This window comes from Pezoporus occidentalis, unplaced genomic scaffold, assembly GCF_034315485.1.
Source record: "Pezoporus occidentalis ecotype Australia unplaced genomic scaffold, CSIRO_AGI_Poc_V1 ctg4, whole genome shotgun sequence".
Classification (NCBI taxonomy): Eukaryota; Metazoa; Chordata; class Aves; order Psittaciformes; family Psittacidae; genus Pezoporus; species Pezoporus occidentalis.
Genome location: NW_026915724.1, coordinates 12,774,417 through 12,799,288, shown reverse-complemented (window position 1 = coordinate 12,799,288; position 24,872 = coordinate 12,774,417). Strand labels below are relative to the sequence as shown.

Genomic DNA, 24,872 nt, shown 5'->3' with positions numbered 1-24,872 from the left:
AGGATCTGTGAAGATTGGCTGGGCTGCCTGATTTTGAATTACCTTATAGCTCACAGGTGCGAAACACAAGCAGCTTTTCCTCCTACAGTGTAATCATCCTCTGCTGACACTGAAGTTTTACAGATTCATTTAAGAAAGGGCATCTTTCTCACATTGAGGGATAATTCCCCTTTCAGAGGGAAATGTGGGTAAGACAACAAAAGCATCCACAGCAATGAGAAATTAAAAAGAAACTTGTGGAGTTTTATTTTGTTGAGAGAATTTAAGGTAGATTTTAGGAGGAAAGCTCCTCTGCTAGTTTGTTACGCTGCAAACTCTTCTTGTTATCATAGCATGTAGAAATCAGATTCAGACTTTACTGCACTAGATGTGCAAAGTAAGGAGAGATGCTTTCTTCAGTGAGATTAAAACAATCTCAGGGATGGATAAATAAGTAAGTGAATGTAGCAGGTATTACAGAAAATGATGGGGATGTAAGCTTATGCAAAGTTTGCAAGGATGAGGTTCTGTTACTACATTGAAAAGATTACAGATATATTAGCTGTAGGCATAAATTTCTAATAGTGCAAATGAATAGAGTGAAACTTGCAGAGGGCTCTGTTTTACTCAGCCTTTTCCCAAAGTAGATAAGTTGACTTAGCAGTGTGATGTAATAAGTGTCTGCTTAATAAATGAGTAAACTTCATCAAAAAAAAAAAAAAGAGGATTTGGAGTAATCAATAGGGCGCTACACCCAGATGTAATCTGTGCAAGGTTAAGTGATGCAGTGTAAGAAGCTATGACTATGACAAGATTCGGCGGCTGTTCATACAGATTAAAATATTTATTATTCATATTTTAAATAAACCCCGAATTATTCTGGGCCGTGTAGTAGTCAGAACAAAAAGTAATATTTTCTTAACATTTAAAGAGCAAGGTGTGAGATTCATCTCAGTTAACTTTACTGGCTTTAAGGTTACATGTCTCCTGTAAGCTTGTTGATTTAGGCTTTGTCTGTAGTCACTGAAGAAATATGGGCACCTTCAAAGCACTGTCCGTCCCACCTGTCCCCAGACTGTTTTAAGGTGCCTTTTTCTTTCACTGACATTAGAGAGCGCCTTGATTACCAGCTGACAGTAGACATCTTATTTTTGACATTTAAATTTAGGTGGATGAATTCTTCTTGTCCGTAATAGCAGACTTGAGTAAAAGCTGGAGGCTTCAGTCCTCTATTCAGCAGTCAGACAAACTCTGCTTGTGATTTTGAGCTAGACATTTCAGCTGATATTCGCAAGATTAGTAGATCTTGTTAACAGTCTGGCTTTTGTACATCTCCCATTTCCTCCTCCAGGAAGTATTACTTTGCAGTGATTACTCTGTAGTAATTTGTGATTAAATGCAAAATAAAATATTGCAGTAGGGTTGTTGTTTATTCAGTTTCAAGTGTTTCTGGGGAAGAAAAAAAGGCCAAGTAAAATTATTTATAGTACAAATGGGTGGGATACTATTACTGCTGTGTAATTTCCAGTAAGTCATTTTTTTAGTCTTCTGCCCTACCTTTCTGGCATACCAAAGAGTATCAGGGTACCTTATGAAGCTTTCGGCTTAGAGGTAACATTATACCCAGTATTTTTCTTTCAGGTGTGTTAATGTAGTGACATTGTTAGTCCCACATCTGGTAGCCTCTGGATATTTCCTTTCCCAGAGCAATCATCAAACCTGACTCTGGATATGTGATGAAAAATATACTATCAGTAGGAAAAGAAAGAAACATGGAATTCTGGCAGCCAGATAGTATCAGTACTGGATCATGTGAAGAATAAAGACACCAGTCCCCATTTCAGCCTCATTCTTTGTGCCAGCTGTTTTTCCTACATGCTCCTTTATTCAAGAGTTTTCCGCTATTAGGCTGTCACAATTTAATTCAATTGCTGCATGAAGTTCTCACTGTTAAGAAGTCTGGATGCCAGGTTCATCCTCCCTGGGTGTCATTTTGTCTGTGCTAGGGAAACCATCAAAGTTTCCATAAATCTGCAGAAGTAAACACGTATGCTCAAAACAAGGAGCTTGTCCTTGTTCATTCTTTTCCCACTAGCTCTGATGTTGCTGATTTTACAGCCTTATTCTGTATTTATGATATGGTTGCCATAGTAATTTCTGTCTTGGCCAGCTAGTACCCCTGTTTGTGCTGTTTTTCAGGGTGCTATCTTGTTAGTGTAGCCACAAGTTGAGGTTAACCATCCGCTAGTGCATTGCTTCCTTTTTGCTATTTGTTGTGCCTGGTAATCTCTCATGTTCTTATCTTAGCTACAGTTCAGGCTCAACAATTTGCACACATACCCTCACACCCAGCAGCTAGCCTGGTGAAACTGCTGGTGGAAACACCTCCTTCACCTGCTTGGTCTGACTTACCAGAGACAGTCCTCATGTCCAGTGACAGCTAGACCTTGATGGAGACATCAAGCTTAACATTCTGATTTCTGCCAGCCTTTCCCCTGTTAGTAAGGCCACAAAATACACGCACGCGTTCCACCCTGTTGCTGCATCTTCAGGCATCTTGCGCTTGGCTATCCTTGGCTACCTTATAATGGTGACCCAGAGTGGGAAATGCTCATTAACCCTTTTCTCCTGGACTAGAGAGTTACCTGTTTTCTGGTGATTTCTTCCATTCTCTGCCTAGTTTCACCTCTGAGCCATGTGGAGAAGCTGCCCGGAAAGGGTCAGTTATTATGTACAGGCTGTCTTCCTGGAGATCATCTCCCATTTACCGAGATTACCCTTGTGGCAACTTGACAGTGAAAACTGACTAAATGTGAATGGGAATTACTGCATTAAAAGGATCTGAGATCTATGCCAGGGTTTTTTTTACTGGTAAGATGCTCTTTTGCCAACTAGAATACAAAAAAGAAAAGTTCAGAGAGGTTGTGTCCTCTACTCACCTGGCTTAATTTGAGACAACACTCTGAAGACAACCTAACAGTATACTACATCACCTATATAAATTTCCTTTTAATATAAGGAATGCACCTTTCATTTTTTTCCAAATTATTTACTAGGGAGCAGCAAGAAGAAGTGGGAAAATGGCTTGTTTAGTGCCTTAGGTAGTTGCTGCTACTGTTGCCTCTCATCTGTATGATGTATCTTCCTCCTACATATGCATGTGGTAGCAGAGAGTTAGAGGTTATTTTTTCTTGAAGTAGAAGAAAAGAAACCCAGTTCATAGGGAAGAATTCCAGACTAAGTAAAACTACTGTATTTTGTGTCATTATCTATCTAGTATCAGCTTACATTTCCCTTCCATCAGACCATGATGTCACATTGCGGTCCGAGACAGCACCTGCAAACCAAGCAAGTGAAAATACACTGATGAGGATTAGAATTAGATTTCTCTATGCACAAAAAAAAATGCATCTCCTTCCATGTACAGATGGCCCTTGATATGTCATGAGATATGTCACCATGCTATGTAGTAAAATCTATACAGTAGTGTCTCTGTTTAAAGAAAGGGAAAATTTGCACCCTGAACCTCATGATCTGTTTCTTATTGATGGTTTAGTAGGACATTAGGTAGTACTTAAGATTAAGAGGGATGATTCTTTGAGTTCAGTTTTGAAATAAATCTGAATTTTGAATGTCTGTAGGTTGTTTTTGTCTTTGCCATGGTCCACTGCTTCTGGAAATGCCAGTCTGCAGCAAGCTGATCACACTGCCACAATAACAGAGCTATGCAAACAAGATATTTTGTTTGGGTACAGTATGAAGGGTGATGCTGTTCTTGTAGGTAAAACCAGCCCCCATCAGCTTCAGCTTAGCGCAGGACTTTGTCTAAGAGCGACGTAACACATGGTTTGGCAAATATATTTAGAAGACACAAAATATTCTTGGGATCATTTCATTACATGTTCTTTGTTTAAATGCAGCTTGTCTACCCTGACTCCGTTACAATTCTGTTTCTGTAAAATATTTTGCTTCCATACAAATTGCTGAAAAGAATTCTCAAAATGTCAGTATGTGATAAGCACTTAGTATTCATAGGAGCTGCTGAAAAGCCCATCTGCTATGCAAATTAATATCTAAGAGTAATTTCTGAATGGGGATTCATAGAGGCATGGTTCAGAAAAACTATTAGCATATATTTACCTTCCAGTGATTTCCTTAAAATACAGATTTTTACTTGAATACATTTTTACAGTCAGGAGTGATTTCCCAAGCTGAAGTTGTACTCATTACAACTAATATTACACCATATTGTTTGTTTATTAATGGACTTGAATTTTATTTGCTCATTCCTCTAGCAAGTTCAATTCTCAGTGATAGAAAATGCACTCATTAGTTCAATTATTCACGAAGCATGTCCTGTGTGATTTCGTTATTCCCCACCATCCTGTGGGATGAGGTGGCTTTGTCTCAGGAGCTTTCAGGTGCACTTGTCCCCACTAACTCTTTCTGTCCTGTCCCCTAGTGCATCTTGTGGACATCTGGAATGTGATAGAAGCCTTGCGGGAAAACGCACTGAACAACCTGGACCCCAACATCGAACTGAACGTGGCTCGCCTGGAAGCTGTGATTTCAACTATCTTCTACCAGCTTAACAAACGGATGCCGACAACCCACCAGATCAACGTGGAGCAGTCCATCAGCTTGCTGCTCAACTTCTTGCTAGCGGCCTTTGATCCGTAAGTCTGCCTTTCTTTCTTCCTCTCCTGAAATGATTTTACTTGCTCTGGAAATATCTTTGGAAAACAATTGATCAAGCTCAGTTCTGACCCAAATAATGAGCATGTGAATAGTGGTAACTAGGGAGAGAGCCTAAATTAAGGACCTCTGCTTTCGCTTATGCAGAGCCAAATTCAGCACAACTGTGTTTTCATCCAGTTACTCAGACTTGTTCCAGTTTATATCAAAGAAGAATTATCTACAGAAACAAATTTACATCCACTTCTAATTTGCCATGTTATTTATTGACACACCAGTGGCTGACACAACTGCAATGCCTCTGCAGCAGTGCCATGGGTTAATAGCTCATTATTTTGAAAGAGCTCATTTTCCTGCAAGTTCTTGCATCTGTAAGCAGTTTTTTTTCCCCGGCTCATGCCAGTGCATCATGATTTTGAGACCATGACAGAGATAGGATAAAGACCCGGAGGTGATGAAATTCATGTTGTTTATTACTGCATGGGGCCTATATTACAAAGAGGACAAGTCTGAGGTAGAGCGAGCCACTTATCTTAATGAGTATACTGGGTATACATATTACAGTTTCTGAATACATAGTCATCAACCTGTAGTGCAGTATTTGCCATCCTCAAAACCAAATTACTGGAGATCAGTGTTTAGTCTGACAGATGCTGATGACCTGTGGCCTCTTTATGGCTTGTATTTTCAGTTTTCACCGGCTGAAAACACTGGCCATGACACATTCGAATAAAGGTGCCGCCTTTCTCCTCCTCCCTCTTTCCCATCCTCTCCCTTCATGGCCCCAGTGCTGGGTGTCATTGAGCACCTTTTGGAGCCAGGCCAGCCAGCAGCTCAGTCACCATGGCAACGGGGAGAAAAGTAGATGTTCCACATGAGGAGGCTGCACTCAACCTCCCCTCCAGCCCCTCTGAGGGGAAGAAATAGAAACCAACCCATTGTGAAGCCATAGCCTTCAGGAATATTTTTCTCCCTTCAAGGGCAATAAAAGAAGGAACAGGCTATTTATAGCACTGTGGCTGTGACAAGAACACTGAAGGACGATGAAAATGGCCAGATACATGCATGGCTGCATGCTGCAAGCAAACTGCTTCCCAGCTGATAAACACAGCAAAAGACCCAAGACTATGGAAGCAAGACCTGCAATAATGTGCTTGTTTTGTATCTCACTGTAAAGGGGTGAAGATCTCAGCTAGATGTCAAGGCTACTTGCAGCAAAATGGAGGAGAGGAATTTGCTCCCCTGTAGGGAAACAGGGAATGTGCTTAAAGGGGTAAGGTGCTTTCCCTGAAAGCATCCCATGTACTGTCTGCTGTTACCTGTTTCTGGGCTCGCATCAGACCCTCCTAGAGGAGAGGAGGCTGTGACCCTCACTCCATTTGCCAAGCAGCAGCTCAGTCTGTCGTGCACTGCACGCAGGGTGCACAGGATGCACTTCCCAGAAGGACAGAGACACCCAAAGGATCCCCAGGAAGAAGCTCACAGCTCTGGGGTTGAGATAGGGACTGGCTGCTTATCACCCCATCTTGAATGCAGCAAACATCTGGGGTGAGGTTCAGGTGCAGGCTGAAATATCAAAGTTCAGGCTTCATGAAGATATGTGTCAACTAAATCTCTCTTTACTGTAATAGGAGATAGAGATACAGGTTAAGCATCCAATTCTCGATGTGCCCTAACATTTAGTGTGGTTCAGACTGCTAACGTTTTGGTGGTTTATCAACCAGTAGTGGTCCAGATTTCCTTGTTTCTGGGAAACAAAAGAAGTGTGGTGGCTCTGTATATGACAGGAACAGTGTGAGAGGTGCTGGGGTTAACCAGAGGTGATGTCTCTGCTTCCCATGTTGCATCCTTCCCTCCCGTCCCCTGCAGTGCAGCAGAAAGGTCCTTCTCTGAAGGCTACAAGTTGGTAGAAGGAAGAACAAGGTATTATCTTGTGATTCCACACTCAGAGGGAAGCAGTGCGTTGCATATAGGGGGTGGATCTGTGAGGCAGGATGAAGTCTTTTTCTCATTCTCCCCCCATTTATAGAAACTGGACAGTTAAACTAAATTGCCTGTAGTCTTTTCTGATGAAAAAGGGAGGTTACCAACTGAATGAATAATGCTGAAATCATGACAGTTGCCTCTAAAATAATCCTGTTATCTTCGGTCTGCGTTCACTCTACTTCTTGTGTTTTAAGGAAACAGTTGGCCTGCAGAAGCGCTATACAAATTTCTAGGTTGCTACTGAGGAATTAGTTTTCATTTTTATGAATGAATATTAATATGATCACGTTTGAGTCTATGAATGCAGACAACAAAAAACCCTGAAAAAAAACCACCAGAACAGCTTTTAAGACCAGAACAGTTGACCAAGACCAAATACCTGTTCAGTGTAAACAAGAAGGCTGTTCTAAGTGATCAGAGATGTTTTTGGTGTTTGTGACTACACAGAGCCGTAGCTGTTCCTGCTGTTATGTGGGCAGGTCCAGAAAAGGTTGTGCAGTTTCTCATGACCCATTTGAAATGCAAAGAAAGAGAGTGGACAAATGGATTCTCCTACTTAACGTATATGAAAGGACCATGGGGAAAAGTTAGTGTGTAATTTGTAATCTAATAATCCTACCACTGTCTCATTTATTTAGTTCTAATTAAATATATACTGCCCCACGTGTACTGTGTTTTAAACAAAGCTTCTTCCTTCATTTATAGCCTGCTGAAAACCTGTCAGGTTTCTCTCAGGGAGTATTTCCTTAGGCCTGCAACAAATATGTCTTCTCAGGAGCTAGAACCTGACTAGCAAAACTTAAGAGGAACCACAGTGCAATGCCACGGCATGTGGGCCAGCTTGCCCACTGCCTGTGCTGACCTTTCTTCCCAGTTTTTATATGTATTTTTCACAGCCTTGAGGATTCATTAAACTGCTTAATCATGAAGGCAGGAAAAAGTGGGGAAAAATTATAGTGTGTCAGATTTCACATGACACTGGGTGTGATGCTCCTTCACGTTAAGCTAGAACTGAAGTGCAGCCTTATAAAACTGCAAGTCAATGCAGTCAAAATGCACAAACAGAAGTGCTGCTCCAAGTAGTTTGCCATTAAGGTGACATAAAGTCAGCACCATGTGGCAGAGGACCGTGACAACCAGTGAGCAGAATGAGGTGGTCAGACTTTAAACTGAACAAAACCATGCCTGATTTGCATTTTTAACTGCACATTAAAACTGGTCAGTAGCATTTGCTTCAAGGTCTAAAGTGATTAACTGGCTTTATTACATAACAGCATGTTTCCTTCACTGGCACGTGAGTACTATAAAAAGATGACAAGTTCAAACCCCTCTGAAAAATTCATCCCAGGCCAGTGTCAAAGCCAGGGGGCTAGGTGAAGCATCAGCCTCATTCAATCAAGCTGTTCCCAAAAAGACTCTTTCTAAACAGACTGTAAAATATTCTGTGCTACATCATCTTCAGCACTGACTCAGTATTGCAGTACAGCTACTCCTGCTGACTCCTCCTGACAAGAAAACAGATGATTTTTCTCTGTCCTCCTGACAGACCTGTCCCATGAATGGACCTGTGAGATCTAGGCTAGGAAACAGACTCAATTTGGCTGGAGGAGCTTGACTTCCACAAAGAGGAAGTACTCACACCCTTGTTTAATCAAATGCACATTTGAATCATACCGAGTTCAATACATGAAGATGTTCTGTATCTGTTTTGGCAGCATAACTTCTTTCTCACCCATCCATTCAGAGCTGTAAAGTGTTTAATTCCCTCTCTTCTCCACCTTGGCGGATCACTGAAAGCCGCACAGGCCAGGTAGTTTTATGAAGGAAGTCCAGCAAAAAAAATGTATTTCAGAATTTTGGTCATTATGTATTTTGCTCTCCTAAATGAAAGAATTTTGCTTAATTCCAATAAAATTTCCTCTCTGAAACCCATTTGTGAAAATGGGGCTTTGTAATTGCAGCCTTTGACATTTTGGAATTGGCTCCCCTTTATTCAGGTGGGCAGTGGGAGGCCCACAAGTAACTGAAGAAATTTCATTAGTTTCGGAAAAGATAACTTAAAGCATTGGGGGAGCACCATTCATGCATGGTTAGTGAGAAAAATCATATTTTTTTGATGGCCATTTCATGGGACACATTTGCTGTTTCGAAAAATGTGATATTATTTCTCTATAGCTTTCCCCAACATACGGCTGCCTTGGTATGACTGTTGCTACAGATCCTGATACAGTGTCATCCATTTGATATCACTCCTTACTGACCAGGAAGGCAGATTTGGGCCCTGAAGCTGGACTTAGCCTTGTATGGTCTTTGAGTTTTATCAGGTAGTCATGGGGCTTCCTTGCTCTGGGGAGAGCCTGTCTCTCTTTGCAGCCGTGCATTTGAAGAGGAAACCTGATCTGCTCTGGTGTTTAAAAGCATATGTTATTTTTTTGCCCTTTTTTTCCCCAAGTAGCAGGAGATAACCTTAAGCCTTGGTCATCATTCCCTTTCCTGAGTACTCCATCCTGTGTTGTTGCTAAGTGCACATCACCTTCAAGGTTTGCTTTTGCCATCATTTATGCTTCTAGTGCTTTTCTGTAGGGATCTGAAGAGTAACCTCAGTAAGAGAGGTGCTGTAAAAAGTCAAAATATTTTCTGGCCTCTCTTACTTCCACCACTAAAATGTATAACTCTTTGCATTAACCAGCCTAAAGCTTATTTCAGGGAGCACTGACTTTAATAGACATCTTCATGCTGCTGTAAGCCAGTGCTTCAGCATTTGCTTTTACACACCAAACCCAATGGGCCCCAGTGCTGCCAGTCAAGGGCATCTGTGCTGCTTAGATATAGCTTAGGGCACTTCTGGATCCAGATGATATTGGCAAGTCATAAACCCCATTATCTTGTCTGTTCATCAGTCATATATATTTATATATATGTATGTGTATATGTGCGCACACACAGAGACAGATGTATGTATTTGGAGGGCAAATTGAGTTTATACTGGCTCCAGTGATGCTTTTATGAATACGAATGACTGATAAAAAATGCAGTGTCAAAACTAATCAACTCAAATTGAGAGACTGAAGAGATAAATAAAATCTTTTCTTTTTCTATTTGGGTTCCATAACTGTTTGAGTATGGGAAAAGCCAATGGCTCTGGGGTGGAAAGCTGAAGGCCAGTTGATATGTGTCTGCCATTCAAAAATATAATCCTAATAGTAAATGTAACTAAACCTACTGGGAAAAATAATCTAAATCTGAAGCACTTCCACATGGGCTTTATTTTTAACTCTAGTTCTTCTATCACTTCTTAATAACACTGTTGCTTCCACTTAGCATTTGTTTTTCTAAAGTATAGCAACTCTTCTAAAGGCAGGTGAAAGCCTCATGGTGAAACAGTGCAGAAAAGCTCCCAAAGGTCTAAAGGGCAGCACACACAAAAAGAATAAAAGAGACGATATTCTCAGCCATAGCAGTGCTAGGTCCTGGTTTACATGAATTAGAATCCAGTCAACAGAAATACAGAAGACTGGCAATTTGTATACTGTGGTTTTGATCTTATGAAGCCAGTCAAAGAGAACACAATGTAATGAGAAAGAAAATGCGCATGAAAGGCAGCATTAAAGAACATAATAAAGAGTGAATTTATTTCTTTTTGTCTGTATCTCTAGCTGATTTTCTGACAAAAAAACAGAATTTTAAATGAATGTAAAGAATATTTAGAATTAATACTTAGAATCACAGGTTACACTGATGCAGAACTAAATCCAATTCACCAGACTTTAAAGATTATTAGCTAGCCAAGCTTAGGGAACTGAGTCATTTTCTGAAGTCTTGAGTACTCAATGAAGATGGGGTGAAGCATGTAGCATGCTTTAATGTACTAATATGAGTATACCACTAATGGCTATTATGTGCATGTTACTGTATTAGTCTGGTTTGTGGTGAGCAGAGAGAGAAAGTCACAGGCTCTGTGCTTTCCAGAATCAGTTTATATTTTAGTACTGATCTTCTTCATTAGCATTATGAGTGACAATCAACAGAGTAATTTCAGAAACATTGATAAAGAGCTAGATTTCTATATTCTAATGTGTTGCTATTGCCAATGCAGTTTGGCTATCTAAGACAGAATTTTATATATATATATATTACCAGGAAGCATCTTACAAACATAATGTTCCTTGATACAGACTGAAGGTCGCAGAAACTCTACTTCCAAAAAATGACACAAAGCTTTATTATCTGTTCCCATCATTAGCCCTATCAGTAGAATATAGAAGGAGACATGGGTGTCATTTTGCTGAGCTCATAAATACTGGTTGACTGTCTCTTTTTTAAAGCATGATGACGTGTGCTCACTGATGTCATTAAACAGGCATATAAGAGGCTATTAAGTAATGCTAAGGAGATTGGATGACAGACAAAAGTTGCTTCAGTGCAACTGTGAACTTTTACTGCCTTATAGTAAGACTCTGAGAATTCAAAGAAGAAACTTAATTCACCATTTGGATGCCAAAAAAGGGACATTAAAAAGCAGATGAACTTACAAAAGCATGTTCATTCTCATCTTTGTTAAGGGACTGGACATTACAGCATTTTTGTTCTGCCATTCCTGTCAACACTGGACTTAATTTTGCCTAAACTGGGAGGATAGGTGTTTTAAGAGCTAAGAGTGCCTTGCGATGTGTGAAGCCATGTATTTATTACTCACTCAGCTTGAGTATGCCAAGGTTTCTATAATGGCAAGTAATCACTGGGGACTGTTCTGACTGTAGAGGGAGAATGAAGATAGCAAGAGGATCAACACAGTTAAGCCATTGAGTGCTTCAGAACAGTTGAAGGAAGAGTTGGCAGCATGTTAAAGGTGAACAGAGCATCCTAAGAGCACATTGAATGGTCTGACCCTTGCAGGGAATAAAAAAAAAAGTCTTTTATTTTTACCTGAAAGTGACTGGATTTACAGAAAAAAATAGATCTTTTTACCCCAAGGCATACTCCTGTGTGCATTCGACATTGAACAGCATTACACATTTTAAGTTGAAAAGAGAAATCCAGGCATAACCTCAACTTGAAGAAACCGGGGACTCTTCTGTGTATCACAAGAAATGCCCTTTGCTCATTCTGGATGCAGGTATATTCCCCTTCTTAAAGGTTCTTCGGGGTGCAGGTGTATCATTTAAAAAGCAATTGTCAGGCCTTATTAACAGGTTAAATATGCAGCTTGTACAGTCATGTGAGTCCTTTGACTTTTGCTCCTAGTGGTGTTGTTTGCAGTCTTCTAGGGACAAAGATACATAGTGCACTTAGGACAGGGACAGCATGAGTGTGATAGGTGCCTTCCAGTGCTACTGTAGCACAAATAGCAGTAATAATCATCACCTTAGTGTATAATGAGGTAAACAGTTTAACACTGAGCTTCATATACATAATAAATCTGTCCTGAGATCTTTACCAAATAGTGTACTGATGTGTGTTCCCACAAAACAAACTGATTTTAAAGGTCTTATTTCTTTGTACGTCAATCCGCTTACAGTGTGCATTACAATATGTGATGTCAATTATATGCATTTTAAAAGGAAAGAGATCCATATTGTAAAATGGATGTATTAAATATGTCTACTCTTTATTTTTGAACAGGGAAGGACATGGTAAAATTTCTGTTTTTGCTGTCAAAATGGCCTTGGCAACTCTTTGTGGAGGAAAAATCATGGACAAATTAAGATGTAAGTCTTTTGGGTGATGCTTTTTACTTGTTAATCATTGTTGTACTTGGAGAAATAACAGCACAGTTAGGAAAAGAGGGAATTAGGATAAGTTGTAGTTTCATGGCTGGGTTTTGGATTTGCACTGTATATATCTCCAAGTAAATCCTGCTAAGTGTTTGGATGAACTTCACACCAGACTTAATATTTTTGAATCCAAATTGCATATATTGAGGTTCTGATTGGTGGGGTTTAGTTTTTTTCTTTGGGATGATTGAATTCAGAGTACAGGTAAGTGCCTCAAATGTTCAACATCATGGAGCATCATTTAGCAATTTCTTCAGACTTTTTTGATAACATCTCTTTCATTTCACACTTAGAAGTACAATATATTTATGTGCTATTTATATTTTTTCCCATAGCGTATATATTAGTGCCATGTATTTCTGAGAACAGATTCTCATTTCGTGGGATTTATTCCCAATTCCCCAATAGTTAAGGCACAGTTTACTTGTAGCTGCAATGAAAGTCTTTCTGTTTAGTGCTGTGATATCTATAGCTGAAGTCCAGAAAACCATTTTGACTTTTTGAACAAAAGATTGATGTCAGCCTTCAGTTTCCTCTGAGCCCTCTACCACAGCCAAAGAAAACTGGGTTTACAAACTGTTGATTAGACAAGTAAAAATCCCAGATATTAATTTAATCTTCCAGATTTGGTGCCATATTTTAACATATTATTTCTGTGTCAAAACTGAAATACAGACTGGACTTAAATGACAAAGTATAAATTGAACACAGTTCCCTAGGCTCCTTTAAGAACAGGAGTGAAGTCCATCCAGTGAAAAGCTAGAGTACAATGCTGATTTTTCATGTCAGCAGTCCCAGGGTCTTGTTGTCAGAATTTCCTTTCCACGTTCCTTATGAATGAAGTAGCTGACATGACAGCCTGAAAAATGATAAATGTTCCTTAGTCTATGATCCCCTGATAAGCTTAGGATAAGTTTAAAGAAGAGGAAAAGTGAAGGCTGAGAAACATGCATCTCTGCAGTATTTTTACACATGACAAAAAAGAAAAAAATAGAGAAGAATGAAAAGTAGTGCATTTGAAAGACCTTCAGTGCTTTGTGTCTCCAAAACAATAACTGACTTATTTATCTCATTGTCAAGGTTTGGATTTGGCATGGTAAGCTGGCAGTAGGAAAAAAGCTGATATTGCCTATCTTGTCAAATTAGATCCTTTTTATCTGATTAAATTACTGCCTTATGCCATGCATCAGACTTTGCTTAAAAAAATGACCACACACAATGAAAACAAAACAAAACAAAAAAGTAATATTTTAGTATCAAAATCAGCTGCTTTATCTGTAAATTATTCTTTTTGTTTTCTATTGAGAGGGGTTATAATTCAGGATGCAGTAATAGTGGAGGTTTTCATAAGCAGAACATGTTGTTTAGCACTTGTGGTTCAAATGAGATGATACTGAATTCAGACCAGATCTGTAGCTCTCACTGAAGTTGATGTGTCTTTCCCTTGTCTTTTTCCCTTTCAGATATTTTCTCAATGATTTCTGACTCCAGTGGAGTGATGGTTTATGGCAGATACGACATGTTTCTGCGGGAGGTTCTCAAACTGCCCACAGCTGTCTTTGAAGGGCCTTCATTTGGTTATACTGAGCAATCAGCAAAATCCTGTTTCTCACAACAGGTAAATGAAGAGTGAGGATCCTAGACGCAGGATCTCAGTCACCCCTCTGAGCAGGCCAAGACTTTCTTCCTCACTTACATATATGTGCATATTCACCCAGGAAATGCATGGCTGAGTGGAGGGAATGTACACTTTCCTTATCTCTGGCACATAGGTTAGGTGCCTTCAATTGGAAGCTAGTCTCTTATATGTTCCCCATAATCAGAAAGTGATTCAGAGCAGCATCTTAACTTATATGTTCCAAAATTGGCCTGAGGAGACTAACTTCCTAGATTAAGCACCTAAGGTAAATACTTACATTTAGGTGATATAAATACCCCAAGACATGCAAATCCTGTACTTCAGTTACTTGTTATTACTATAAGCACATACAAGACTACATGAGCATATAGTGATATATGACTATATGAGACATATATGAGTATGTATTCTCCACATAAAGCTCAACTCCTGCTGGAAAATCAAACTACGTGTTTTCCAAGTGATGGCGTATACACATAAGAATTTTAGAAGTGAGACCAAAATTGCCTTAAGCCTTTATTGAAAATGGGAGTCAGTAGTGTATTAGAATATCCCTAGTCTCTTACAGATAACATCAGTGAGATAGGGTCTGGAAAGCAATGAATTAATCCTGAAGAAAATACAAGATGTTTTCACAACTAAGCAGACTGTAGGTGCACTGGGTACAGTATGTTGGCTGCACCTAATATCTAGCACTTCAAAAGATCCCATAATTGGGGCTAGTGAAAGAGAGAAAAGAGAGAATTCCTCTGGCTTTTGCCACACATCACACTATATAATTCCATAAATATAAAGTAAGGGAAGACAGTGAAACTGGGAAAATATTAGAAATAAAGTGAAATTTTACTTCTCTTTATCTTTCACTAGCTGAATGCTGATGAATAAATAAGTTGAATTGAGCAGGAATAGTGTCATTTTCATGCAAAATAGTCTAATATTTTGTTTACCCTCAGTTTCATCACTAATCAATAAGTACTCCAGTGAGCTGAAGGGCATTGTTAAAATTCATCTATGTAATCATCTCCTAAATAATTTTAAATGGTAATGTTTGAATATGTGAAACTACTCTTGTTTCACAGAGGAAGTCTTACAACAGCACTTCATCTTATGTTGAAGAATTTACATAGTGAAGTGACTTTTGATAGTTTTATGTTAAAACAATAATAGAGTGCTCTTGCACAGCAAAAGTGCATTCAAGCTTTGCATGTGAAGGAAAAGAAGGTTATCAGGAGTAGTCAACATGGGTTCACCAAGGGGGAATGGAAATCCTGTTGGGCCAATCTGATAGCCTTCTGTGATGGAATGACTGGTTAGGTAGGTGAGGGGAGAGCATTGGATGTTGTCTCCCTTGACTTCACCAAGGATTTTGATGCTGTCTCCTATCACAGCCTCATAAGTAAGCTGAGGAACTGTGGGTTAGATGAGAGGACAGTGAAATTAATTGAGAACGGGATGAATGGCAGAGCTCAGAGGATTGTGATCAGCAGCACAGAGTCTAGTTGGAGGCCTGTAGCTAGCAGTGTTCCCCAGGGATCAGTACTGGGTCCAGTCTTGTTCAACTTATTGATGAGGGCTGAATGAAGGAACTGAGTGTACGCTCAGCAAGTCTGCTGATAACACAGAACTGGGAGGAGTGTCTGATACACGAGGAAGCTGTGCTGCCATTCAGTGAGAGCTGGGCAAGCTAGAGGGTTGGGCAGAGAGAAACCTAATGAAGTGTAGGGTCCTGCACCTGGGTCAGGATAACACCATGCACCAGTACAGGTTAGGGGTTGACCTGCTGGAACAGCTCTGCAGAGAAGGACCTGGTAGTCCTGGAGGACAACACGTTAACCATGAGCCAGCAGTGTGCCCTCATGGCCAAGAAGGCCAGTGGTGTCCTGAGGTGCAATTAAAAAGACTGTGGCCAGCAGGTCAAGCAGGGTGATCATGTCCCCCTCTACTCTGCCCTGGTGAGGCCACATCTGGAGTATGGAGTCTGGTTCTGGGCTCCCAGTTTAGGAAAGACAAGTAGCTACTAGAGAGGGTCCAGCAGAGGGCAATAAAGGTGATTAGGGTACTGGAGCATCTCTCTTAGGAGGAAAGGCTAAGAGAGCTGGGGCTGTTTAGCCTGTAGAAGAGTCAACTGAGAGGGGATTTTATCGATGCATATGGATATGTTATGGGCAATTGTTAAGAGAATGGAGCCAGACTCTTCAGTGGTGCTCAGCAAAAGGATAAGGAGCAATGAACACAAACTGAAACACAAGTTCCATCTGAATATGAGGAAAAACTCCTTTACTTTGAGGGTGGCAGAGCACTGGAACAGGCTGCCCAGATAGGCTGTGGAGTCTCCCTTTCTGGAGATAGTAAAAAATCACCTGGACTCCATCCTGTGCTTTAGCAGGGGGGCTGGACAAGATCATCTCCAGACATCCCTTCCAACCACAACCATTCTGTCAGGGATTCCATGCATGTTGGACATGGTATCATTAAAGATTGTAAAAGCAATTTCTTTTCTTGAAATAGTGTCATTCAGGCCTCATTTTCTGTCTAAGCAGCCATCAGAAATGGCACTTTCATTGACATTGCATCCAGATGAATGGATCAGATGTACTAAGGTACCTTAAGAAACAAAGTCTCCAAACAGGCATCAGGTGGTTTACTTCACTGTCTCCACTTAAAGCTAACACAAGTTAGGTCTCTGACTGATGTAGGTACACAGCAGATTTAGAAAGCTGCTGTTTTGCGTCTCTAGGCAGCCAGGTACTCTTGTAAAACTAGTCTAATATTTCACTTAAATTGACTTTACATAATTCTCGTTACATCCTCAGTAGCAGTGAACCAGAGGTTTGAAATGAGAGTCAACATATCCCTATGGCTCTATGATAAATTATATTTACAGTCGTAGTCACACAGTAGACTGTTCTTCTACTCTCTCTTATTATTTCACTTAGCATTATCAGAAGTTAATACCTTGGGATGAGTTTGGCTGTCTCTCTGTTGTTCTCAGTATGGAACTCACTTTTGCTTACCTTTCAGCCCCCTGGTACATGGCTTCTTCAGTTTAAGGGGAGGAAAAAGATTCTTGGAATGATCTGCTCACAGTGTCAGATCCATTTCAGTTTGCATCTGAAAGGACTTTACCTGTTGCAGAAATATTTTATTATTCCCCATTATACTGGTTTACTTGATCAAACCCTGTATCTTCCTCCATCTCTGAAGCACTGCTAGGTTGAATGGCTGTTCAAAATGGAAACAACAGTGCTTCCTTATCAGCAAATTTATGGAACAGAGTTGCCAGAGCAAGTGAATTAATGTTTCAGAATACAAATCTGTGGCTCAGAAAGGAGTTTCATTGCCACCACTTTTGCCATAGGTAGGATTAATGTGATGTTATGCGGTATTTGTGTTAATATCTGATGTTATTATTGTAAAAAAAAAAACTTATTACTTCTCTTTTTTTATCCCAAACTGAAAAGATAGACACTAACTTCATTTTCTTAGCACTTGGCTAAGTGTTATTCCACAAACGTAGACTCCATCTGCATGTAGCGTATATTTAGAAACAGCTTTCAGTTTCAACTTTCCCAGCAGCTGAAAAAAAACTGCAGGAGGAAAATATGCCTTGTAAAATGTATGGAAATTTCTCTGCTGGTGTCCTTTTAGGGGTATGGTTCTCTCTAATACATAAAATCAGTGACCACCAGCAGGATTCACCCATAAAGCTGTCAGTGAAGCTAAGTTGCTTTACTTGGTGCAGATCAGGATTTAAATTATAGCAGCACTCAAAAGCCTACTGCACTGTGGAAGAGCTGTTCTTGTCTCCCCTCTATTTTTGTATGTTTAGACCGGTTGTGTGTTTGCTGCCAACTTATCCGCCTTCAAGCACAGAGGGAAGACTTAGGGATACTCAGCTCTGCATACGAGTCACCAGAGGACCCTTCTTTTCCTCGACTTCATTCTGCTTTTTCTCCTCCCATTCTCATTTCTGATGCAGACAGCACAGACGTTTGCTGGGGGCATTGGTCAGCAAAGCCAGGACAAATTTCATAGACAGTCTCCAAAACAAAGATCATAGAATCATAGAATCATAGAATAGTTAGGGTTGGAAAGGACCTTAAGATCATCAAGTTCCAATCCCCCTGCCATGGGCAGGGACACTTCACACTAAACCATGTCACCCAAGGCTCTGTCCAACCTGGTCTTGAACACCACCAGAGATGGAGCATTCACAACCTCCCTGGGCAACCCATTTCAGTGCCTCACCACCCTAACAGGAAAGAATTTCTTCCTTATATCCAATCTAAACTTCCCCTGTTTAAGTTTTAACCCGTTACCCCTTGTCCTGTCACTACAGTCCCTAATGAAGAGTCCCTCCCCAGCATCCCTATAGGCCCCCTTCAGATACTGGAAGGTTGCTATGAGGTCTCCACGCAGCCTTCTCTTCTCCAGGCTGAACAGCCCCAACTTCCTCAGCCTGTCTTCATACAGGAGGTGCTCCAGTCCCCTGATCATCCTCGTGGCCCTTCTCTGGACTTGTTCCAACAGTTCCATGTCCTTTTTATGTTGAGGACACCAGAACTGCACACAATACTCCAGGTATTCTTTCCTGTGGGCTGAAGCTTACAGCATAGTATGCCTCTTTGGGAAGCGATTATCCACTCTCCATGGGTGGGATGATCATTCATACAACAAGCAGGTGGTAGCTGTCTAATTGGACTTTCATACTGCAGGTATTGTGGGAAAAGACAGTATTTCAGTGAGATTCAGAGCTCATATTCTGGCTATTTCTGTTCATTAAAGAGTCAAGACCATTTTCACAACTAGCCTGAATATTTTCTCCTGGGACAAATATCTTTATGTATTTCCCAGTATTTTGCAATATTTCTGCCCTAAGACTGTTAGAAAGTGAGGTGTTTTGCATTGATCACTCAGTGTGTAAGAAAAATACTGATTTTCTTTACATCTGGTGGCAATTGTATATAAATACAGCACAGACACTCCATCTGGAAATCTCGGCTCTTAGAAGCATTCTGAAACATACTGAGATGATACATGCCACTGCATAGCTGCTGTTTTGCTTCCTCATGGGGTAGCCACAGTTCTCTAGCAAGTTAAAGCAGTAGCTTATGCAGTAGGATATGGAAATTTAGCAATCCCTTTGGATATAGGGATGCTACTTAAATATGCATGTTTATAAATTACATCGTCACACATTCTCAACAGGGCTCAATATTTTTGCATCTTAATTTTATTTTAAAGGAACGCTCAGTTGCTGATTTCTTAAGGACTCTCTGTCCTTGACAACGCAGTAGGTCTGTACTTTAGTAAACACTTAGGTAATCCATATACTTCATAGGAAAGAGCAGGTATTTACGGTTGAGGTATCTCAGGCCTATAGCTCTGAAAAAACCCAAATGAACTAAGATTTGTGATGACTTTTTCCAGACACCTCAGAAACTTAAGGCCATAGATTACATTTTTAAAATCAACAGGGATATTTTAGAGTTTAAATCTCTTTGAAAGATAAAAGGGATCTTGGAGTGTTTACAGGTGTGGAGTGTTTAGGAACAGTTGCAGTCCCTCCATGTATGCAAATACAACATGCCACAATCAGACCTCACGTATTTAGTTATAGTTTATACTGTAACTTATAGTATAAACTATAAGTTATGCAAGCAAATGCAACATGCCACAATCAGATCTCATGTATTTAGTTATACTTTATACTATAACTACTATAGTTTAGTTATATATTATAGTTGCCATCACTCAACAGACAAGCATAGTTTCTTAAATTACAGTAACACAGTTGCCAGTGATGATCTGTCCTTACCCTATATTTGGTTTGAAATTGTACACCCTTGTCATTATTTTCTTTCATTTTCTTTGTTGGAGAACCATCAGTCATTCTCCTCAGTGACTTTTCATATGAAAATTGGTAGTATATAGTGTTACTCTACATGCGCTTGTACACATTATGTGGTAACTGAAAACACATGAAAACATGAGGAGCTGAATGCCAACCTTATTCAAAAAGCATCTTCAGGCATTGATTTTAGAACACAGTCTTGAAGTGAGTGGGAGCTAGGTGTATCTAACCCATTCATCAGCAATATACATTTTAACTACTAAAAATAGTCCAAAAAAGGTTTGCTGGTACCTCTTGTTCTTTTTAGTAAGCCAGGGCTAGAAGCCCACTCTGTCTGAAACTCCTTCCCAAATGTTTCTGTAAGGACAAGATAAAATCATTTTGATATGTCTAATTACTGATTTTTTTTTTATGTTTATTTGCTTGTTTGAGCAGAAAAAAGTCACATTAAACACTTTCTTGGATACTCTCATGTCTGATCCCCCACCACAGTGTCTAGTGTGGTTACCACTTCTGCATCGACTGGCAAATGTTGAAAATGGTAAGTAAGAGCTGCTGCCAAAAAACAGTTACAAGAATAAACTTCTGTGTGATATTTTTCTCACTCTGTAGATGGTTTTGCAGGAGCTACTGTGCTGGGTGCATTGACTCCATGTGCTCTTCTTACAGTCACTAGTGAAGTATTTTAAGAATCCTGTTGGTCATTCAGCCAGAAATTTGGTTTCATTTCAGGAAATTATCCTGACCATGTCCTCTCCTCCTGTGCTCTGGATAAGCGAAGAGTAATAGGACCTGGTCCATTCACATACCTACATTCGATAAACTGTCAAGGCCACAACTTTTATTAGCTATGACATATGGCAGCAGAGAAGGAACAGCTTGGCAATTTCTGTTCATGCAGTATTCTTGGCAGCAGATGTCCAGTGCAGTGCAAAATACCAGCCAGAAGGTCCTTATGAGGGATCTCCTCCAAAGTCTTCACAGTCAGACAATATATTCTTAAAAGGAAATTCTGGATTTGTCCTTATCCTTTGCTTGTGTGGAAGATGAGGTTTTAACTTGGAGATGCCTCTTGCTCCTCAAGGGTTGTCTTACCCCAAAAGGAGCAGACCACAGATTAGAAGACATGTCCCTGGGCAGTAATATCTTTCTCAGCCTTCCAGCTCCGAGCACCTGAGTAAAAGTTTGCAGACTCATAGATGTAGTCCTCCAGCCAAACCCCTCATACAGTGCTTTTGTAGAAGGTGCTGCCACACTGAAAGTGCAGAGGCAGAGCTAGAAAGCTTGTGCATCTCATCTCGCCTCACTCTGTGCACCACCAAATTGCAGCTCAAAAACTGTGCTGTTTCTCATGTAGTTCTGGAGAAGTTCCCCAGTTCAGATGCAGCCGTCTTTTGCTGTCCAGAAAGATCGGCGCTGACAATATTAAATAGAAAAAAAAAAACCTACCATGAGACAAGAAATGCCGTTTTATTGCTTCATTTATCCCGATATACTTGTTCCTAATGTGGCATTTCTTGCTCATGATCATCAGGATGTAATGTCATTATCCTAACACTTTAAATCTCAGAAAAGAAAGATTTAAAAATGCAGGAAGTCTGTACAAAAAAATTAAACTATTAATTGAGTAAGATAAATAGATTTTTTGTAAGCAATTTCCCAGCCCAGTATTTTGCCTCAGAGGGTGTTATGTAAGGGTCTTTTGTTGTATTCCTGTGTTGTGGCTCCCCTGAAGGTTTACCTCTAGCATAAGTGAAACTCTGGGATGCTGCAGGGAAAAAGCGGGGAGGGGAGCAGGAAGAAGAAAAGACATAAATACTCATCCTGTTAGGCAATAGAAGTATTTATACCATATTTTCAAAGAGAAAATGGGGCTGGTGGAAGGGGAGGTGTGAAGCCATTTTTTGGTGATACAAGGAGGAAGTCATACGTCTTCTTGTACTAAATAAATCCTTCATCACCAACATGGATAATATGATGTTCCTAAGTTCTACCTGGCCACAAAGCCACCTATGTACCCCACCTTCCTCCAGCTCTTGTAATCACATCCCTGTCCCTCACCAGCTTCACCCAGTTTCCCAGGCTAGAGCACTAACCCTTCCTGCTGCAAAATTCTGGCAAGGAATTAAAACCCTGACACATTCAGCACTGATCCAAATCCTCCAGACTGAACCTTATGACAGGAGAGCAGAAGGTGCCTGGGAACAAGGAAATGTTCAGTACCCCGTGGTAAATTGGGTACATGCTGTAAGGAGAGAAGAACTGAAATTGCACTATTGCCAGGAAGGATCTTCAGAATGTCTTGATTGATGCCTTAGTGTACTCAGTGACTTGCATCTTTGTTACTCTCTGCTTCTGAATAGAACAGAGAACAGGACCACATGGGCCCTTTCAATGGCCAGCTTTCCCAGTATGGGCTTCCGAAGCTAAGTGTTCAGCTCCGTATATAGGTAGCTAAATGCTGCCAGTTGTACAGATGAGACAGCAGTAATTATGAGACAGCGAGATGCCTAAGTACACTTCTGTGCTTCCCGTAATTAGACAGATGAGTTTGACTTCTCCAAGGCGCATCGCTTTAGCTCCTCACAGCACAGCAAAACACTCAGCTTCCCCTAGTAATGCAGCTGAAGGGCACAGTGGGTTTTCCCACATACGAATTTCCTCTATCGTGTAATCTGTTCAACACCGAACATATCTGTCACAACTGTGAGCAGGGGGTGCAGGCATCAGCTCAGAAGTGATGAAGGGTTTGGTGCCCAGTGAAGGAAGTGTTGCCTGGGGCTTAGCACAGGTTGCTGGGCAGCTACTCAAGTTTCCACAGATCAAAGCTGTGGGCAGCATCTAGAAACAAAGAAGGGATTCACCCTTCAGTTCACGGCTTTGTCTGTAAAATTTTGCAGGGGGTTTCTCTGCTTTGGTTTATGGCTCAGTGCCTCTTTCTCCTGTGCAGTCTTCCATCCCGTCGAGTGTTCCTACTGCCACAGCGAGAGCATGATGGGGTTTCGCTACCGCTGCCAGCAGTGTCACAATTACCAGCTCTGTCAGGACTGCTTCTGGAGGGGCCATGCCAGCGGTTCCCACAGCAACCAGCACCAAATGAAAGAGTACACGTCATGGGTAAGGGAAGGCTCATGCCTTGCTGCAGACTGCTTTGCCCTCCAGCCAGCAGAGAAGACCCTGGCTGCAGCTCCAGGCAGCCGTCCGGCACATGGAGGCTGGGAGTAGGGCTGCCGATTAGGACTGGCCTCCCTGTCAGGGAGGCTCCAGTCTTGGGAGCCTTCGGGAGAGCACAGAGGTGGGAATGGTATTTTCTGGGTGTGGATCTGGGGCACCTGGGACAGTGTGTGCCGCAGCGAGGGCAGCGCAGGAGGGGCTGGCAGCAGGGCACCAGGCTCACAGCAGCTTCTCCCATTCCCACAGGACTCACGGTAAAAACATCGTTGGCTTGCTCTGTTTGGCTACATGTAAATCAAATGATGAATACTTAATGCTCACTCATCAATGTTTTCAGTTGAGTGGCTGCAGCATATGCGTGGCATTTGGGATGGTCCTAGCACTGTGGATTTGAGCATGGTCATAGGCTTAGATCCATGGTAGTGTTTACTGTACAGAAAAACACACTTCAGTCTTCTTGTTGTTAAACAAAATATTTACGTGCTTTTTCTAAGCTGAAAGAGAAGTTATTGACAGCTACATTCAGCTTCTCTGAAGGGCATCAGACCTGGGGGCTAAGATTCCACAGACTGGAGCAAACTGCTAGCAGAAGCCCCTGGTCAGTGAGCATCCCAATCTTTCAGGGTTCAAATCCAGAGGCAGGCAGAAAAATCCTAACTAATCTCAAATATAACAGAAGTATATTGTTACATAAAAGGAGAATTGTGCATCAAGGGACAACTCACATTTGTGCAGCACTTTGTGTGTACTTTTTAACAAATTTCTGAGGTTTAACTCTTTTATAATGTCTGGCTTTGTGTTAGTGGAGCATGCAAGGGTTAAACTGGCGTGGTTTGCTCTGTATGCAAGTCACACGGCCCTGTGCTTCATCCCAGCAGATCTGGGTCTATAATTGTTTTTGTGGGTCCTAATTGCTACTTGTTGCATAGACATGAATGGCTTGAGTCTAGTCTCTGAATAGGAGAGTTCCCACTCTGTAACTCTGACTCCATTCCTAACAGCAATCTGTGCTATAAAATCCTTTTTTGCTGTAGCCAGGGAGATGTAATTATAGGTAGGAAGTAACTGGAAAACTTAAAATTTCTGCTTAGCAGAAGACAAAAACCTGACTACATGCCTGGTGGTTTCGAACGTTCCTTGTCAGAAACAAATGTTTTACTTCAAGTCTGAAATTGCCTTTCTGTAGTGTTCATTAGCATTTGTTCAAACCTCGTTAGCATTCTCTGTAATGCATCTGTATCAAGCTCCACATGCAGATTAGAGGTGTTCATGGGTGCAGTGGAACTCAACTATTCTCATTTCAGAGAGTGTGAAAGAAAAAGGCTGAACTTTGCATATTTCTGTAATAGAAATATTTCATTTTTATCTTGATCACAGACCTAAATCGGTGCAGGATGTGTGTGCACAAATACAGTACAAGTCGTTTTAGGTTCCAGAAAGAGTTTTAAATTACAGCATGTAGAGCTGTGTTTTGGAGGGAGGAGACAGTGCAAGGATCACTGCCCTGTTTTACTGGCAGAATCACAGAGAGGTGAGCTGGATTCCCTGAAGATCTCTTGCACACCCTAAAAGGCACTTTAGATCTCCAAGCTCTTACGTAGGAAAGCGTTCTAAGTACAAAGAGCATCCAAGCAAAAATAAAAAGCAGAAAATGGTGATTTATTGGGGATTTTTAGACTTGCTGATGGGATTTCCTGGTGAAAAATATGCTTGCTGCACAAAGCCTTACCATCTTTTGTTGACAGTGACAGTACACCAGCCTCTTCTGGAA

The 24,872-nt window shown here is 40.8% G+C and overlaps 1 protein-coding gene across 29 annotated transcripts in view; it reads left to right on the top strand.

Annotated features, from left to right (window-relative positions):
• Positions 1-24,872, top strand: part of DTNA (dystrobrevin alpha) — a 233,011-nt gene that overhangs the window by 155,506 nt on the left and 52,633 nt on the right. For 28 of the 29 annotated variants that reach the window (XM_062633464.1, XM_062633460.1, XM_062633446.1 and 25 more), the window contains 5 exons: positions 4,442-4,655; positions 12,283-12,368; positions 13,898-14,052; positions 20,363-20,468; positions 22,878-23,044. In XM_062633464.1, coding sequence (XP_062489448.1) covers positions 4,442-4,655; positions 12,283-12,368; positions 13,898-14,052; positions 20,363-20,468; positions 22,878-23,044 — 728 coding nt within the window. The other variant, XM_062633468.1, reaches the window with a different exon arrangement.